This window comes from Scleropages formosus, chromosome 3, assembly GCF_900964775.1.
Source record: "Scleropages formosus chromosome 3, fSclFor1.1, whole genome shotgun sequence".
In the NCBI taxonomy this organism is placed as follows: domain Eukaryota; kingdom Metazoa; phylum Chordata; class Actinopteri; order Osteoglossiformes; family Osteoglossidae; genus Scleropages; species Scleropages formosus.
The window spans coordinates 17,781,718-17,801,062 of NC_041808.1; the positions used below are offsets into that span (position 1 = coordinate 17,781,718).

General features: G+C 41.3%; 1 protein-coding gene across 1 annotated transcript; it reads left to right on the forward strand.

Annotated features, from left to right (window-relative positions):
* Nucleotides 1-12,947: 12,947 nt before the first annotated feature.
* ro60 (Ro60, Y RNA binding protein) lies at nt 12,948-19,345 on the forward strand. The gene is made up of 9 exons (XM_018753283.2): nt 12,948-13,366; nt 15,124-15,722; nt 16,278-16,498; nt 16,662-16,808; nt 16,918-17,055; nt 17,356-17,472; nt 18,031-18,147; nt 18,329-18,475; nt 18,721-19,345. Exons 2-9 carry the CDS (start codon nt 15,131-15,133, stop codon nt 18,871-18,873), a joined length of 1,632 nt encoding a protein of 543 aa, XP_018608799.1. The 5' UTR covers nt 12,948-13,366; nt 15,124-15,130; the 3' UTR covers nt 18,874-19,345.

Sequence of the window (19,345 nt, forward strand, 5' to 3'; positions counted from 1 at the left end):
TACATTGTTTTGGAAACTTGTTTCTGCTATTTTCGCTCTTTATCACCCGGTAATAACTTCCATTTATTGCTGTTTGTTTACATTTCACATGAAACAGACATTGCACAGAGTTCTTCTGAATTACCAACCTTTGGCTCAAATTTTTTACTGAAAAATTAGAAAAATTACATGAAAGGTAAAAAAAAAAAGACTGGTACTGGAAAAATCTATACTGTATGTAAATTTGCATTACACTATATTTCATAGTCATCTTTGCACTTCCTATATGACTATAGCTTCTAATGTTCACAATGTTACCAACCACACAGTGTGGTGTCAAAGCATTCTTTCATTGACAGAAGTACATGCAGCTCTATCGCAAAGATAGGCAACAATATATATGTGATGGGTGACAAATAGCACAGCAGCCCTGACAGAAACGAATACATTTATAGTGTGCATCACGCTAAACCAACAAACCAATTCTAACTGGTCAGAAGCAGTTTGAAACATGAAAAGGAAGGTGTCCCTTAAACTCTAAGTCTGACTTATCACAACTTTTCAGGAAAAAAATATCTTTCCACACTCTGTCAAGCTACTGTCTGAGTTGAGGAAACATGCCAGAAAAAAAAAAAAAAAAAAAAAAACATTCTTGTTCTGCTTGTGTTTCTTGCTGTGCAGGCAGAAGGTAGGTATTCCACTGCTTCCATGTACATTTGCAGGATAAGCTGGGCTAATGTGTGACGTTTATGACTGCCGCCTGTGTGTTCAGGCTGCACAGGAACATTGCAGATGTTCCATTTATTTATATTTCCATCCATGCTCCCCCACACTGTGAAATCTATACTGATAACAAATCAACACCAATTTGCACACACACTCTTTCAATAAGATATCATTTGTTCTTCCTTAATTTTTTTGTCAATTTGTGGCATGCTGCTTAAATTTTTTTAGGTCCTGTCTGTTCCACAGACTGCATTTTTGTTCCTAAATTTTAAGCTAACATCACGCAGCACACCAGTTTGAACAAGTTATGTGCTTAGCCTTTGTTAAAGCTCACAGTAAGGTCTTTTGCAACAACTATCATTTTCATTTGCATATTACAATTTCTCTAACAGGAGATTCAAGTTTCTTCTCTGTATGATGTCAGAATGGTCACTGGATTCATTGAATTTTTCACATTCATCTCAGAGAAGATTGTGTTTCTATACAGACCAGTTTTAGCTCACTTCCAGAATCCCAAGAATTAAGCTTCTCTTATGCTGAAAGATTCATATTGTTCCCATAAAGTGTGCTTTGTTACAGAAAGAGGAAAAGGATAAGACTATGGAAATTCTATAGCTAGGTGTTTTATGACTACATCAAGTAAGGGAGGGGGCAAGCAGGGAAGACGGGACCTGTGCTGTAGCAAGAGAGGCTGTTTTAATGCTGTCCCTGTATCATGCGCCCATTTGTTTCCTAGGATGCGGCCAGTGAGAGCAATGACGCTGTGCAGTGACCTGAATAGAGTATCAAGTTTCTGTTCCTCAACAGACCTCACCTTCCATTGAAAAGTGGGTATGCGTCATATATCCCAACACACTGCTCAAGTTTAGCTGACTTGACAACGACTTGTGTTAGGAATAGTGTTATTTTCTATAACTGTGAAAGTCTATTTTCTAACTTTTTTGTTAGAAACTACTGGAAACGATATTACCTTCTGTTGGATTTCAGTTAGACACAGTTACAAACAATGGTATTTTCTATTGGATATCTGTTGGAAACAATTAGAAACAAAACTATTTTCTGAAAGTTGCGATCAGAAGCAATGCACAATGCTATAGCATGCACAACAATGCTATTTTTGGGTAGTAACTACTACAAACTATGCAATATTATTATTTTTTTTTTTTTGTCTTTAAAGAAATCATTGTTTTTAAAGAAATACATATTACTGGTCTCGTTTTTTTTCTGTTATTGTCAATTTTTTCCACCCCAAACATAGCTCACCCTATTCCAAAAAGTCTAAGAACAGAAAAAATTTAACCAGAAATACTCCCATTTTGGATTCTACTTAGATGAGAGACTTTTACTCAAGATAAGGGTTTTCAATTATTATTTTGTCTAACAGCCATAACACTGGCTATCAGTGGAGTAGCTATCACCATCATCCTGTTAGGGTCTATATGTCAAGTGTCCATTTTTACAAATACATGGATACAAAAGGTATAACTGACAGAATAATTTAAAAATATATATATATATCTATATATGTGTATCTGTGTGTGTATATATTTACATACATTTACATTTATTCATTTAGCAGACGCTTTCCTCCAAAGTGATGTACATCTCAGTGAAAATACAATTTGTGCACTACATTAGGAGAAAGAGACATAGTTGCACACATGTGATTCTTAAGTAAACCTAGTTTGTTTCTTTCTACTTTATGCACTGATGTCCATCGCTCAAGTAGGTGCATAAAACTCAGGATAGACGAATTCTGATCACCTTCCTACATTTTTTTAAAGGTACACATACATTTACATACAATAGAGGAGTAGCAGCTGTGTAAAGGCTTATCTGGGCATGATCATAAAGTCATGGTGCATGAACATTTACTGAATCTGGAAAAGGTGCGTTTTCAGACCTTTCTTGAATGTAGACAGAGTTTCAGTAGTTCTGAGTGAGAGGGGAAGGTCATTCCACCACAATGGAGCCAGAACTGAGAACCCCCACGCTTTACCTTTTGTGCCTGGGACCACCAAGCAAGCAGAAGTAGACGAGCGAAGCGGTTTGGCTGGGGTGTAGCAGTAAATCAAGTCTTGTAAATAGCTGGGAGCAGTTCTATTGATGCATTTGTAGGTAATAAGCAGGGTCTAAATTTGATTCAGGCAGCTATAGGAAGCCAGTGCAGAGAAACCAGTAAAGGAGATACAAGGGAACGCTTTGGCAAATCAAACACAACTCGTGTAGCAGCGTTCTGTATCATCTGTAGAGGTTTGATGGCAATAGCGGGAAGGCTACACAAGAGAGAGTTACAGTAGTCCAGATGGGATGTCACCATAGCGTGGACAAGTAGTTGTGCAGAGTTGGTTGTGAGGTAAGGACGGATCCTGCGGATATTATGCAGGATGTATCTGCAGGTCCGGGTTGTGGCTTCGATGTGTTAAAGGAAAGATAGACTTGAGTCAATCATCACCCCGAGACTCTTAGCCAACGAGGTAGGCAAAATGAATGATTTGGATTTGTCCAGTTTGATTAATAGATCGTGACAGGAGGACAAGCCAGCTGGAAAGTGTAGAATCTCTGTTTTTGAGAGGTTGAGTTGTAGGTGATGATCAAACATCCATGCAGAGGTGTCCCATAGGCAGGCAGCGATGTGAGCGGAAATGTCTGATGCTCCCGGTGGAAAGGAGAGGAACAGCTGGGTATCATCAGCATAGCAGTAGTATCTGAATCCATGGGAGGCTATGACTGGGCTGAGGGAGGAGGTGTAGATCGAGAAGAGAAGAGGACCCAGTACTGAGCGTGTGGGACACCGCTTGAGAGAGGCAGAGGAGAAGAACAGGAGCTCCGCCAGACCACTTGACAGAATTTGTCAGATAGGTGGGACTCAAACCATCTTAGTACTGTTCCCTTGATCCCAAGTTGACTAATAGAGGAGAGTAGATTCCGGTGGTTGACAGTGTCGAATGCTGCAGACGGATCAAGAAAGATGAGGACCGAGAAGAGGGAGGCAGCTCTAGTCGACTGGGGAGCATCGGACACTGCCAGAAGCGCCGTCTTCGTGGAGTGACCAACTTTGAAACCAGACTGATATCCATCGAGGAGATAGTTCTGGGTGAAGAAATCAGTTGATCACAGGTCACTCGCTCTAGAGTTTTAGAGAGGAAGGAGAGGAGGGACACTGATCTGTAGTTTTGAACCGAGTTGGAATCCAGGGAGGGTTTCTTTAACGGAGGTAAAATGAGAGCGGTTTATTTCAATAGTATGTAGGGAAGTTTTCTCAATTACCACTAATGATGAATAGTTATAAATGTATATTTCATGTTTTATTTCTGTCTTTCTTTAGACTGTGAATCAGTTGTGTGGGCTTCTCTCAACATGTACGTGGGAAGAACCATACAGTATATCTTACACAGAGTTCATTGGAAGTTGCTTTAGAGAAAAGCATCTGCTAAATAAAGTAATGTAAATGTAAATGTTAGAACCTCTAGAAGTGAACAAAAGACAGGAGAAAAGAGATGAGAACTCCATGACAGTATATAGGGAAGCATCTATGTATACATAACTTCTATGCAGATATCCTGGTTGACAAATTGGGTTGGGACAGGCTGTGGCATAGTAGTTAGAACTGCTGCCTTTGGACCCATAGCTTGCAGGTTTGACTATCACTCCAGCTGTAGTACCCTTGAGCAAAGTACTTGCTCTAGTAAGATTACCCATCTGTAAAAATGGGTAAATTATTGTAAGTTGCTGTGGAGAAAAGCATCAGCTAAATGAATAAATGTATATTTAATATATATATATATATAATATATTATATATATACATACATATACATGTACAATATATTCTGAAACTGCATATGCTTCTCAATTTACAAACTATGACAATGACAGACTTAGGCCACACCTGAACTGATAACTGCACCCAGGGAAGGCTCTAGAAGAGGAAATGAATATATCATGCAGGCATTTAACCCTTAAGAGACTCTTGAAGAAAAACCTTTGGGAAACAGAAAAAAGTTGGCTTATTGAGAGTTTGGTGATTGTGTTTCCTTCATTTGAGGTTTTTGGTTTCTGTGTGCTTGATTATGTGTAGATTGTGTTGTACTTCCAGCCACCCTTTACAGGCTTCCACTTTTCCTTTCTTTGATTTTTTTGATATGTGGCCTTGGATAATTTTTGTGATACATTTTGAATAAACCTCTTAAGTCCACCAAGTTTGGTCTCATACCATTTCCTAAACAAGATATTTTATGCAGTGTTTTGCATCTGGTGTTAAAAATTGGGATCGACAATACTCAACATTTACATGTACATGTTTAGCTGACGGGGGTGCGGTGGCGCAGTGGGTTGGACCACAGTCTCGCTCTCCGGTGGGTCTGGGGTTTGAGTCCCGCTTGGGGTGCCTTGCGACAGACTGGCGTCCTGTCCTGGGTGTGTCCCCTCCCCCTCCAGCCTTACGCCCTGTGTTACCGGATAGGCTCCGGTTCCCCGTGACCCTGTATGGGACAAGCGGTTCTGAAAATGTGTGTGTGTGTGTGTGTGTGTGTGTGTGTGTGTGTGTTTAGCTGACACTTATCTCCCAAGCAGCTTGGCTTGGGAACAATGTTAAGTTACTTATGTCAGGTCAGGCCAAGAGAACTGGGACGGAAAGACCCAAGTGCAGAGTCGTTCGTCTGGAGTCAGAGGATCAGGCAAGTTCTCGCTATCGGGAACATGAGGAGGGTCGGTTGATCGGCGGTCGGGGTCAGAGTGGGAATCCATGGGCGAGGTCAGGAGACGAAGTGAAGAGTCGGTCAAACGAAGATCAAAGTTGAAACGAAGATCCGTGGATGTGGTCGAGAAACAAAGCTAGGGGTCAAAACCGGAGAACGTGAACTGAGAACTGGAGATGCGTATGAGCGAGGAGTCATAACGAAGGGCAGTTGTCCCTGATGAGATTCCGCAAAGGTATGGGAGGAGGGTCTTTTAAAGGGTGAGCGGTTAATCAGGTGCTGGTCAGAGTCAGGTGTTGTCAGCTGAGTTGTGGGCGTGAACGTGACAACTTACAGGGATTTCCCTAGGGTACTCATTTATACAGCTTGAAAATTTTTACTGGAGCAACTTAGGGTAAGTACCTTGATCATTTACATTTACATTTATTCATTTAGCAGACGCTTTTGTCCAAAGTGACATACATCTCAGCAAAAGTACAATTTATGCATTACATTGAGAGAAGGAGATATAGCTGCAGACACGAAAGTCTCAAGCAAACCTAGTTTGTTCCCTACCACTTGCTGCACTGAGGTTCATCGTTCAAGTAGCTGCATAAGACACAGGATAGACAAATCCCGATACCCACTCCATTTTTTTTTTATTTACTTTTTTTAATTAAATATTATAAGATACACAAATGATCAGAGGTGCTACTGGAGCAAGTGGGATAGAACCTGGGTCCTGTCAGTGCAAAGTGATGACTCTAAGCACTTCACCACCTTCTGCAGTATGTGGGATTGGGATTCCTTCTGGTGACCAGAGCAGCAGCACCACTGCTTTGGAATGGGTGTTGTTTGAAATGTGAGATTTGTGAGGAGGTGGACTATGGGCAGGAGGACTGTCCCATTTGCCAGCTGGAGACAGTTTAGACAGTTCTTACTGTGTGTAACACAGACATGGCATCAGGGAGAATGCACAGCATGCTACAAAAAGAAGAGGAAGTGTGGGAGAAAGGTCCACACAGTGAATTTAAGTCCATTTTCCCACTAGTGAGTCAGGGGTTGCCTTGTAATGAAGGGTTTCCTGGGGAGGCCCCATTTCTTCTGGTGTTTCCTGGGGTGACCCTCCCATTGTTTTGCCTCTATTTTGAGGCAACATGAGGCATCTGTTCCAGTGCAGGTGGACAGTATCGTTTGTTTGTTATGGTCTCGTGAGTTCACAGAGGAAACCCAACCCAACCTACTGGGGGAGAGGAAGCCCCTGTTCACAGCTGGGGTCTCAGGGTGGAACCTGAGGGACTGTCCCTCAACATTGCCCTCCTCCCCAATCTCAAGACAGTATCGTCACCTGACAGTGGGACAGCCCCGGATTTTTTTCAAACATAGCAGAAGCCTTACTTTTATTTGTTCCTCAAGTAAAAAGAAGAAAAATATTTTATCCCATCAACTGCATGTCTCAGATCTAGCAGATTCCCACAATAGACCATAAGTCCGCCGAGTAAATGCTGTTGCCCAACTGGTCTTCACTCCAGACTTTAACGGCTTAGTGATGTACTTTCCAAAAGGGCAAAAATGAACATCAAACAAATTAAAGGAAATTACAAAGGAAACGCAGAGCTTTTCTTAAACTGCAGAATCAGCTGATGTAAAAAAATGGTCTTAACTGAGTGTTTTCCTGTTTGCATCACTGTAATGCTAATCAGTTTGCAACATGTAAAGAGAAAACTGCATCGACATCAACCTGCATGTGACAGGAGATACTTTGCATTCAGTACAGATTATCTGTGATATGTCAGCTAACCACTGTTCGCTGATTCATGTGGTCCTGCGTCACTGATGTGAAACAGCACAGTCGTCGATGACATAAGCATGAGTGAAGCACATTTTCCTGTAGCAGCTACAAACTACTACCTCAAGTTTGCAAATCCCACTTCTTAAAACTTCATCATTTCTTCTTATTACATTTAACTGGTGCTTTCTCCAAACTAACTTAACAACGTTTTACCCATTTACATAACAGAGTAATTATTATTGGAGCACTTTCCTTAAAAGTATTACTGGAGGGAGGTGGGATTTAAAGCTTCAACAGCTGCAATCACTATGCTACCTGTGATCCGGACCAGTTAAAAATAGCTAAATAAATAAATAAATTCTACTAGTAGTACCACCACTAATAATAATAATAATAAGAAACATTTCACATACATTTTCTGAACTGCTTGTCCCAGGGCATAAGGCTGGAGAGGGAGGGGACACACTCAAGACAGGACGCCAGTCCGCCAGAAGGCAACCCAAGCGGGGCTCGAACCCCAAACCCATGGGAGAGCAGGACCTGGTTCAACCCACTGCGCTACCACACCCCCCTGTAATAAATAAATACTTTTAAGCAGAAATAAAAATCTTGTTTAATCAAAAGTTCAGTAATAATCTCTAGGTGCTTCATCTACAAAAAAAAAAAATTACAAAATGATATCATTCCAGCAAACTGAAAATCACTTTTCATTTCACACAACTATTTAACCACCCACACAGTGTCTACAACTGCTTGTGCGGAGCAGGGTTGGGGCAAACCAGGACCTAACCCGCCAACACAGGGTGCAAGGTTGGAGAGGGAGGGGACACACCTAGAATGGGACGCTAGTCCACTGCAGGCCACTCCAAGCAGGACTTGAACCCCACACCCACCACACAGCAGGCCCCAGCCAAACCCGCTGCACCTCCTACTATTTTACCTGTGACGTCAAACTAAAAATGTGTTCTGTCCCTTTAATAGATGCTCACGGTACTCAGGATGCCAAACTCAAGAAATAGTAATCTGAGTCATAAAAGATAACTTTGCTCTGTGTTATGGAAAGACTAGTTTTATTTGGAGTTGATGCCACGCCTAAGTCTATATAAGAATTATTTAGCTAGTAAAACAGCCCTCCCTTCTCCCAGTGCATTGGCACACACTAGTATGTGTGTGTGTGTGGGGGACATAAGAGCCACATATACTGGCATAACTTGTCATAACTTTTTCATATTACTGTGGACAAGGCTGTGATACACATTTGGCCTACTGTAATACTGTAGGTACAAAGAGTACATATAGTATTATTACATAATCAACTATCTAAGGGGCCATTCTGTTTTCAATAATAATGAACTGCACTAGGGGGGTGCGGTGGCGCAGTGGCGCAGTGGGTTGGACTGCAGTCCTACTCTCCGGTGGGTCTGGGGTTCGAGTCCCGCTTGGGGTGCCTTGTGATGGACTGGCGTCCCATCCTGGGTGTGTCCCTTTCCCCCTCTGGCCTTACGCCCTGTGTTGCCGGGTAGGCTCTGGTTCCCCGTGACCCCGTAAGGGACAAGCGGTTCTGAAAATGTGTGTGTGTGTGTGTGTGTGAACTGCACTACCATCTAGTGGTCGATTGTGTTATTGCGTATGAGCTGCACTACCATCTAGTGGTTGTTTATATTATTACTTAATGAGCTGCACTACCATCTAGTGGTGGATAGTGCTATTACATAATGGGCGGCACAACCATCTAAATGTATCAGCTCAAGCTTTTCTCTAAAGCAACTAGCAATGTTCAGCCACTTGCCCATTTATACAGCTGGGTAATTTTACTGAAGCAACTCAGGGTAAGTACCTTGCTCAAGGGTACTACAGCAGGAGGGGGGATTTGACCTGGCAACCATGGCATTCCAAGGGAGCAGCTCTGACCACTAACACAAGAGACAGGAGTGAATACACAAGCTATAATTAAGGGTCTTAAGTTACAGAAATGCTTTATGCAACTGTCGTGAAAATGTCTTAAAATTTGTTTTCCACGATTTTCAAGACATGCATGCTTCTCATTTATTATTACCACTGCCTGTCCATAATCGTAAACCGAAGTAACAAATTCCGTATAACTGCCATTCAGTGCTGATACTCTGCTAGTACCTTTTCTGATCAATGCCATGGTGACCACTGGGCAGTTGTGTTTCTTTCCTATTTTATTTGTTCAGCCTATGACTTTCCAAGTGAATGGAGCTTGGCAGTTGCTATATTGAGCCACCTTTCTTTGCTTCTCCTGATAAGCAAATGATACACATAACAGAGCAGTAAATGATGGACATTCTAATATCTCTTGTGTGTAATAACCAACCAGTGTCAATAACTGCTTGTCCCTAGTGGGGTCACAGCAAGCCAGAGCCTATGGACAGGACGCTAGTCTGCCGCAAGGCACCCCAAGCAGGACTCGAACCCCAGACCTGCGAGAGAGCAGGACCTGGCCAAACTCAACGCACCACCACACCCCTCGCTTCACGTGTGACAGTTTTTCCGAATATGTGCACATCTTGTATTTCCTAAGTGCCGCTCATGTTGGATGTGCACAGTAGTTTGTGTGTCTGGGAGTTCTGAATCGTCATTTTTTGAAACCATTGCCATCATATTGAGAAGTGTGTCTCTTTCTCTGTACTTTTTGCGATATACTTTAAAAAAAGATGATATATCCTACGCTGCACCTGTCAAAGTCACTGTGAATGTGTCATAGTAATTAATTCCTGAAGTTCCAACAGTATGTTCTGTATATATGAAATTACAACATGATGAAAAATAGAAAGATATGTTAATTTTGTACAGCTTTCACATTAACAAAAACTGATACATTTAATTTAAGACTCAAAACAGCTACAAATGCATGGTCCACTTATTTCACTGTCAATAATGTGCAGTCAATATCCAGTTTTTTAACTGCCCATCCCCTGTTTAAGTATGATTTTGGTGTCAAGATCTTGAACGCATATAAAGTCTCAGAGATTGACTGCAGTATCCTAAAAACACTATGGAAAAAGGGCAGCTGAAATTATTTGCTTCACTCTAATTCACTTTATAGATGAACCTCCCTTAAAACAAATACTTCAGATGGTCTCTAGTAACCCTCACACCTATCTTACCAACATATGAACTGCCATTAAGTACACAATTTTATCAGTTGCACAAACAAATGATTACCCTAAAAAGAAAGCATGAGACCTGTACAAACACCTCAGCAGGCTATGGAAACAATAGTTAACGTAATAAGCTCCATGTGGAAATTACGCAATGGATTCTTTGTCGAACCAGAGATATCTGATCAGATAACAAACTGGTGGCACAGTGCGTAGTGCTACTCTCTCACAGCACCTGGGTGGTGCGAGAGAACGTGGGTTCGATCCCTGCTCGGTCTGTGTGGAGTTTGCATGTTCTCCATGTGTCTATGTGGGTTTCTTCTGGGTGCTCTGGTTTCCTCCCACAGTCCAAAGACATCTTCAGGTTCCCCCATAGTGTGTGTGAGTGTCATGGAGTGAGAGTGTTTCACTGATGCATGGATGAGTAACCCCTTGTAAGTAGTGTATCTAGCAGTGTAGTCACCTTGATGAATAAGGTGTGTGGGCTAGTAACACTACATAGTATCCGTTGTAAGTCGCTTTGGAGAAAAGTGTCTGCTAAATAAATGTAAATATCTAAAAGACCTGTTTGTGCACATAAAAAACCCAGAATACTTTGATCTGCAGTAAAACTGACAATGCAGTGAACTCTGTCAGTGTCTCTCCGGACTGCTCAATAGGGTTTGAGAAGTTCAGCAACATCCTGATGATTTCATGAGTTGTGTACATAGATAGAACAATGGTAAGAGTTCAGAGAATTTCTGTGTATTGCCTTTATTCTTTTCCTTTCACCAAATCTATTTTGCTGCACTGCAATTTAAGTTTCAACAACCGTTTCATGACCACCAAATGAATGAAAAAGAAAATATGCAGTAATGAGTCTTTAATGATCTGACCCCGAGACTTTTCTTCTGGCCACCAAATGAAAAGCAAAATACATAAATTAACCAATATGATGTAAACCAGGTTAGTTAGCTTTTTTAATCAAAGTTTGGAAATTAATGTTACAGTCTGACATTCGAAATCAAGAGAACCTTCCCAGCAAAGCATAAGATTACCACGAAAATATGGCAAGCTAATCTTTAGCAAACAATACCGTACATTTACACACGGCACATGACAGTCTCATTAGACTAGTGAAACTGGGTGGTGTAATAATATTATTACTGAATCATAATTATCATAGCCAGACAGACTACACTAAGCTGCTTGGAAGTACCTATCCATCCACAAAACACAGCAATAATCTTAGCATATTCACACTCACACTTTGGGCAATTTAAAGTCACCGATTCGCCTGAAACACAGGTCTTCGGACTGTGAGAAGAAACCTGAGTGAACGCGAGAATATGAAAATTCCAAACAGACCCGAGCCACATTTGAAAAAATGTCCAAATCTACAGCCCAGGAGCTGTGAGGCACCAGTGCTACCTGCTGGGCCACCATGGTTACTAAACCAGCTTTAACTTCCCACTTTAGAAAGATGTGCTGATCAAGAGCACTGCGGACTATAAACCGCCTGCTCATCGAGGGAATGCACATGTGCACGATGCAAATGTCCTGCAGCAAACTGTCTCCCACCTGCCTAGTTGCCTACCTTACACCTTATATGTTTTATAAACAAATCTGGATCCCCACTGGATAAACAGCTACTGACAATGGATGACTGGACAAAAAAATCTGTTATTTCACTTTCCCAGTTGTCTTTGGATACATGCTCTGCACTGCAGCTACAAGACATACCTATTTGTTTGCAGCCATCTATGAGAGTTCCTAAAGGCTGCCTTGTGAACAAGAAGCACATGTGGTTTGGGACTGAGTGCTCACTTACAGCGTTGTTTCACAGGCTGGGAAGAAGGAATCTAATATAGAAAAAGACCCTTGTAAAATCCATTTATATGCTAAGAAATAAATACTGTTAAGACATTATTTTTATCCACTTCAAGATGGCACAGCGCACAGGTTGAGCTATTTTATGTTATTATCCTGAGAAATGTCTTCATAAGAATACCGGTGCCTTTGCCCACACTTTATCTCTTTCACCTGAACCGATTTTGCTGTTGACTAAACCCGTCACTTATAATCCAGCACAGACAAATCTGTAAATCTGTGTTGGGTACGCCATCTGCTCCTTCCTACAGCCAAACGGGCCACTTAAATGACCTGTATTTGAGCATCCGACAATTGTTTAACATTTATTTGAGAAAAAAAAATTATGAATACTTTTATGTTTATTTCGCAGCTGTCATTTGTAAGAAAGTGTGTGTCGTACTTGGTTAAAGCCGTCTCCTTAATTAGAGGGTACTTAACCTGACTGTATATAATAAGAATACCCTGGGTACAGATGGGCAAATCACTGTAAAACTGATTATCTAGTTTTTTAAGCTGTCTTGAGCAAAGTTACCAGCTGAACAGATAAATGAAGGATATAACTGCTCATATCTTTATGTAGGTATGAGGAAAGGATTGAGCTCTTACCGGTAGGTTGCAAGTTCAAGTACTAAATAGTATTATGTATGAAATATGTCCAAATAACCTTGGATACCACTGGGTATAATGTGCTCTTACAGGATATTAATTGTAAAACACAGTACGACTGTAAGACATTACTTACACACTACACATGAAAAACACGCAGATGCCACCCAGTAGTTATCAGTGGAGGAAACAGAAAGAACTATTTGGAAAAGGGATTTCTTTAGCCATTTCAATGTGCTTAGAACTGTAGCATAATAATCTAAGTAAATCACTGTAAAGTTGGCTAACCCAAAATGTCATCGACAACGAGGAATCGGCTAAATAAAGTGTGGTGGTGGTGATGATGATGATGATGATGATGATGATTATGCAGGAAGGGAAGAAATAAGAACTGCTGCTTTATCACCGCACCCTGCGCACAGCGAGTGAGCGCTGAGCGCTTCATGGCCGCCCATTCCCATGAGCCACCGCGGCCGCCCGTTGTCAAGGTCCCGTCCGTCGCTCGCGCACGGAGGCCTTCGAGGGCTGCGAAGGAGAGGGGCGCTGGAGGTCCGACCGGTGTCCCGCGGGTCTCGGTCCAGTCACGACGGATTGGCGCACGCGGCGCAGGTGAGACGACGCGCTTCTGCCGCTGGAACAGGCGGTGGAGAGCGATCGGTGTCTGTCTTGTACTGTCGTGTCGGCCGGCGGCGGCGGCGGCGCGGACGTGGATGCGGGCGCGCGCTCCCTGATGTAATAATCATCCTTCGCCAAGAAAAGCATCATCGCTATGCAATGTCCATTTGCAGTCGCCGTTGTTAGTTAAAACCACTAAAAACTATACTGTCACCACTGTTCTCAATACCTGCTGCTGCACCACCACCATCCGTGTGCCTGCGTATCTATCGGAGATAACTAGAAAATCACAGTGTGAAGATAAAAGCATTTACTTACAGAGATAAACGAGCATCCGTTCTATTCTTCCACCGACCAAGTCTGAAGCAACGTAGAACGTAGCTGTCGAATAGCCGCTGTCGTTATATATTAATCCTTAACGAAATACAGGCGAACAATGAATTAAAATATCCAGCTTGCCTTCGTTAAACGTACATCATCGGACGGAATCATTAAATTAATACATTCAAAAAATCACTTTCCCCGTATTATGGTTAAGTTACACGGGGATCATTGCATCAAATTCTTCGAGTCGTAAAAGTGGAAAACGTGCGGGTCGTGGAGACTTTTTGTGCGTTTATACCGTGTCGGGGGGGGGGTGGAAATGCCAGGCTGTACGGTGTGTGTGCGAGACGTCCAACTTTTCGGACGCGGCGCTGTGGGGACGGGCGCGCACAACAACAACCGCTACTTTTTACCGCCTTGCCTCGTCTCGGCTCGAAGCCGATGCGGTGGGCCGCTTTTGCTGCTGTCTAAGGAAGGGAGATGCTGGACGGTAGTTGGCGGCCAGCGGCGGGAAGAAGCCGGCTGAGGACAGACAGTTTGTGTGCCTCTCCAAATTGCTGGGAGGGTCCCTGTCATGGCGAACCTCGACAGTCAGTTAGTGAATGATGGAAAAGCACGAGGCTGGACTGCCACTCGCTTCTTCCCCTGCCACTCACGCGAAATAAATAAATAAATAAATAAAAAAAACACTCATGTACACAAGAATACACGGACGAAATTCCACACGGTGTACTCAGACACTGTACTAATATGCACATTTCGGTCGCAAACATTTCAGAACGCTGTATTTGGGTTACCTCAGGAGGAAGGAGTTTACTGTAGGACAGTACTACCATACATGGTTTGTAGTCCTTCGCGGTTTCATTTAGGATTCACATTTACAAGATAAATCAGGACATAAACGAAACATTTCCCTTAAAAATAGCGACTATGAGGGATAAATCTGTTTTGGCATGTCACAGTGAGGAAGTAGTGTTGTAGGATAATAATATTGATGTTGCAGTCTTAGTTTTAGCCATTCATTGTTTCGCATGAAATTACACTGCTATATTTAATATATAAAATGACAGAAAAAATCTGAAGGTATGTGTAAATGTTTCTGTCATATGCTCAAAAAAGGAAGAAAGTCGAATGGGGGGGGGGGTGTGGGAAAGTCTGGATTCTGTAGCCTTCACTTCAGTTCTTTTATTAATTTGCATTAAATAACACTAAGGTATAACTCATCACAACATTTGTAATTATGTATTTTGTATGGTATTCTTAAATATTGAATAATAGAAACATGTATTTTCTCAGTTAATTAAAGTAATATACTATTATTTGGATGCTACAGTGTTTGTTTTCTGAAGATAAAGTGAGGAGATGCATTTCTTGCTATGGGTTTTTTTTTTTTTTTTTTTTTTTTTTTTTTGTGTGTGTCCCTGCAGGAAAACAATGGAGACAACAGACTGCTCTGTGACTAAGACATCTCCTTCAAGCAGCCAAGGACAGGTGCAGTGTCCCCAGGTTGGGGATCCATTGGAGGTGACCGACATGACCCGATTGCGGCGCTTCCTATGTTTTGGATCTGAAGGGAACACGTATAGCGTCAAGGAGCAGCAGCTGGGCATGGCCAACGCCTTGGTGCTGATACGATTAATCGAGGATGGACAAGGGTGTGAAGTGGTCGAGGAAATAAAGAAGTTCAGCCAGGAAGGCAGGGCTGCCAAAACGAACCCAGCTATTTTTGCCCTGGCAGTTTGCTCGCAGCACAAAGATGCAAAAACCAAGCAAGCTGCCTTCGAGGCTGTGAAGGAGGTGTGCCACCTGGCCACACACCTGTTCTCCTTTGTGCAGTTCAGAAAAGACCTGAAGGAAGGCATGAAGTGTGGGATGTGGGGCCGGGCATTGCGGAAAGCAGTGTCAGACTGGTACAATGAAAAAGATGCGATGACACTCGCTCTTGCGGTGACCAAGTACAAACAAAGGATTGGCTGGTCTCACAAGGACCTGCTACGACTTTCACACATGAAACCAGCAAATGAAGGTGAGATTACATACTGCTTCTTAACAGGTTTTGTTATGGTTTGTTTTAAAGGTATTACATAACTGGAAATTCTTGGGGACAGCAGGTAACCTAGCAGTTAGGCCTGGCCTTGTAACCTGAAGGTGGTTGGTTTGATTTATATTCCCTGCTAATGCTGTAGAACCTTCAAGCAAGGTACTTATCCTGAATTGCTCCAGTAAAATACCCAGCGGTCAAATGTGGTGCATATGGGCAACATAGTGATAGAGCTTGGACCCAAAGGGCCCAGATTTGAATCCCACCTCTTGTAATACCAATGAGCCAGGTACTGACCCTAAACTGATATAGTGAAAATGACCCAGCTATATAAGTTGGTAATTTGCTGTCACTTGCTTAGGAGAAAAGTATCAGTTCAATGAATTAATAGTAATTAATGTAAACTGTTTTGGATAAAAGCAACAAGTTCATAACAGCAAGATATAACATGGACCTGATGCACTTTAATTTTGTTCATAATGTCACTGTATAAAGAAATGTGAGCACTTTTTGCTATTTAACCATTTGCTGTGTTTTTAGCTATAGCAGTGATAAATAAATATATCACTAAGGGATGGAAGGAGGTCCAGGCAATGTACAGTAACAAAGAAAACTCAGATGAAATTGCCAAAGTTCTACAGTACTTGGAAGCTGTAGAGAAAGCAAAGCATTCTCCTGATGAGATGGAGGTGATCCATCTGATAGAAGAACATGGATTGGAACCAGAGCAGTTGCTGACCAACCACCTGAAGTCCAAAGAGGTTTGCAAGACTTCCTTGTGATAGTTTTTTTTTTTTTTTTTTTTTTGTTATCTTCTAGCAGTGCCCTTTTAATAATTCATATGTCAGCATTTTTAATATTTTTACTGGAGTTATGTTATCATACAAGTTTGAGCAGTCTTTACTCATGCTTTTACACATTTAGGTGCGCAAGACTTTATTGAAAGAAATGCCAGTCTCTTTGTTATTGAGGAACCTGGGTAAGATGACATCTGATAAAGTTTTACAGCCGGGGACTTCAGATAGTGTGCTGGTTTGTGAGACACTCCAGAATGAATCTGCTCTGAAGAAGGTGAGGGAGTGTTCCAATTTTTCAGGTTGTGTTAGTCATCCTCAGACCTTAACAGCGATATATCTCATTGCTATTAAGGTTTCCTCAAGTTGCCTGTTTTCATCTTCAGGCTAAAGTCCATCCCTTCCATATCTTGGTGGCACTTCAAACCTATCAGAAAGGCCAAGGGAACAGAGGCAAAGTGAAATGGGAAACAGATGATGCAATTCTCCAGGCACTGGATATTGCTTTCAGCAAATGTTTTGTGGTATGTATGAGGATTAGCCAGCATTTCCTGTGACAGGTTGTGTTATTTATCTTTTATTTATTTTTTTTACAATGATCCAGCAAGTCTGTATGATGGTATCTTTGCCTAGTGATCTATGACAATGGCCTGGATCCAACAGGTCTTAATAATCTTGGTAACTACAGGGTCTTGCTGTTATCATGCATCTTGAAGCCACAGGAACATTTTTCAGCAATCTTGTTATATTTTGTCGTATAGAAAGCAAATATAACCCTTTTTCAGTCTTGAAAGTGTTTTTTTTTCTCTTTTCTCCATCTCCAGAATGTTGAGCCAACAGGAAAGCGATTTGTGTTAGGTGTGGATGTCAGCACAGCCGTGAGCAGCACAGTTCTGGGAAGTTATGTTAGCACCACTGCTACAGCAGCAGTAATGAGTATGGTAAGAGAACATATTTTGTCAGTAGAGTTAATGCATTAACTGCAAACGGTAGCAAATGTGACACCTTTGCTGCTGAGCTGACACTGAAAATTTGTGAAAAGGTGGTGTTCTCCAAATGATATATAAAATATACATGCATTCTGTATTACCTTTGAATGTTGGTAACGTTTTCTGTAAAGAGGTCTTATTGTGCAACTTCTAAAAGTTCTTAAAGATCTGGTGACCACTGGTTGCATAGTGGTTAGAGCTGCTGCCTTTGGATTCAAAGGTCACATGTTTGAGTTCCAGCTCCTGCTGTAGTACCCTTGAGCAAAGTACTTACCCTAAAATTGCTCCAGTAAAATTACCCAGCTGAATAAATTGGCAAATAGTTGTAAAATAGCTTAACATTCTAAGCTGCTTTAGAGAAGTGCGTCAGCTAAATGAATACATGTAAATGTAACATTAGTAACTGCTGATTTCTTTTTTGTTCCATGTTGTTATCTTGTGAGAACATGTTATATCTATATCCACTGTATATATATCTGCATTTACAGTGTCAGTGTACATTGTTTGTAGGTTATTGCACGGACAGAGATGGATTTTCAAATTTTAGCCTTCTCTGAAGGAGCTGTGGTTCCTTGTGCGATTACAGCTGATATGTCTCTTGCTCAAGTAACAGCGGAACTAATAAAGGTAAGGTTTGCAAATAAGTTTTAATAGTTTTGATGATTGCATTGAAGGTCCTACAAAGAGGTATTTCAAATAAGGATTTATTTGACTGTGTTGAACATATGATATGTCATACACATACATATGTGTTGAGGCGGTACCTACACAATTGTGTTGTGCTTTTTTCTATTTTTTAAATCCATAGACGCCTGGTGGGGAGACTGACTGTGCCCTTCCAATTCTATGGGCTACAGAGGAGGAGAAGCCAGCAGATGTTTTCATTGTTTTTACCAACAACTTGACCGTAGTTGGAAAGGTCCACCCCACTGAGGCATTAAAAATGCATAGACAGGTGTGGATGTGATTTTTAATGTCTGGTTTTTAAGGGAGGATGCTTGAAAGACAAGTAGTAGCAAATTGGTCAGACATCTGGGTGTTTAAAAGGTTGCAGGTTCTAGTTCCAGGAATAGTTCAGTAGCTGTATGTGGCAATAATACTTGAAGACATTTATAAATGTAAGGTATGTGTGGGTTTTTAGTAGTGTTTTAAGAATGTTTGCTGTATATGGCTAACTACAAAAAAAACTTTGTTTTCCAGAAAATGGGAGTGTCTTCCAAATTAATAGTATGTGGCCTGACTTCAAATGGCTTCACCATCGCAGACCCTGAGGATCGAGGAATGCTTGATATCTGTGGTTTTGACTCTGGTGCATTACGTGTCATCCACAGCTTTGTTCTGGATCTCATTTGAAGGGCCATCAATAGCAGGGGAATTTAATATGGAGAAACATGAAATAATTACAAGTAGGATTTAAAAGCACTTATTGGTTCAAAGGAACAGTAAACCCTTAAGTGAAACAAAAATGTTATTGGTAAAAAGGTGCATTGGGCTCTTTTCTAGATTAATCTTTAGAAATGATTAAGATTTGTCATCCAGCAGGCTGGATGGATAGATATGTGCTGAATGGTAAAACAATATTAAAAATTGTTCAGAAAATGTTATAAGTTTTCTGAGCAATTTCATGTCAAAGTGCATCTTAAATTGCTTTTTTAACATACCTATAAATGGTCCATCAAGGCTTTCAAAGTTCTCAAAGTATAATTTGACACTAAAGAAAACAGTGGGAAGAAATTAAGCATGAATTTTTTATGGAAAAAAGTTAAGCATGCTGCTATTAACTAACACTTGGGTGTAGATTTATCTAAGAGAGCTATACATTGTA

Coding starts and splice junctions, on each gene's coding strand:
- ro60 (XM_018753283.2), top strand. CDS start 15,131: ATGGAGACAACAGACTGCTCTGTGACTAAGACATCTCCTTCAAGCAGC. Junction 16,809..16,917: donor ATGAATCTGCTCTGAAGAAG/GTGAGGGAGTGT, acceptor TTTCATCTTCAG/GCTAAAGTCCATCCCTTCCA. Junction 17,056..17,355: donor CTTTCAGCAAATGTTTTGTG/GTATGTATGAGG, acceptor CTCCATCTCCAG/AATGTTGAGCCAACAGGAAA.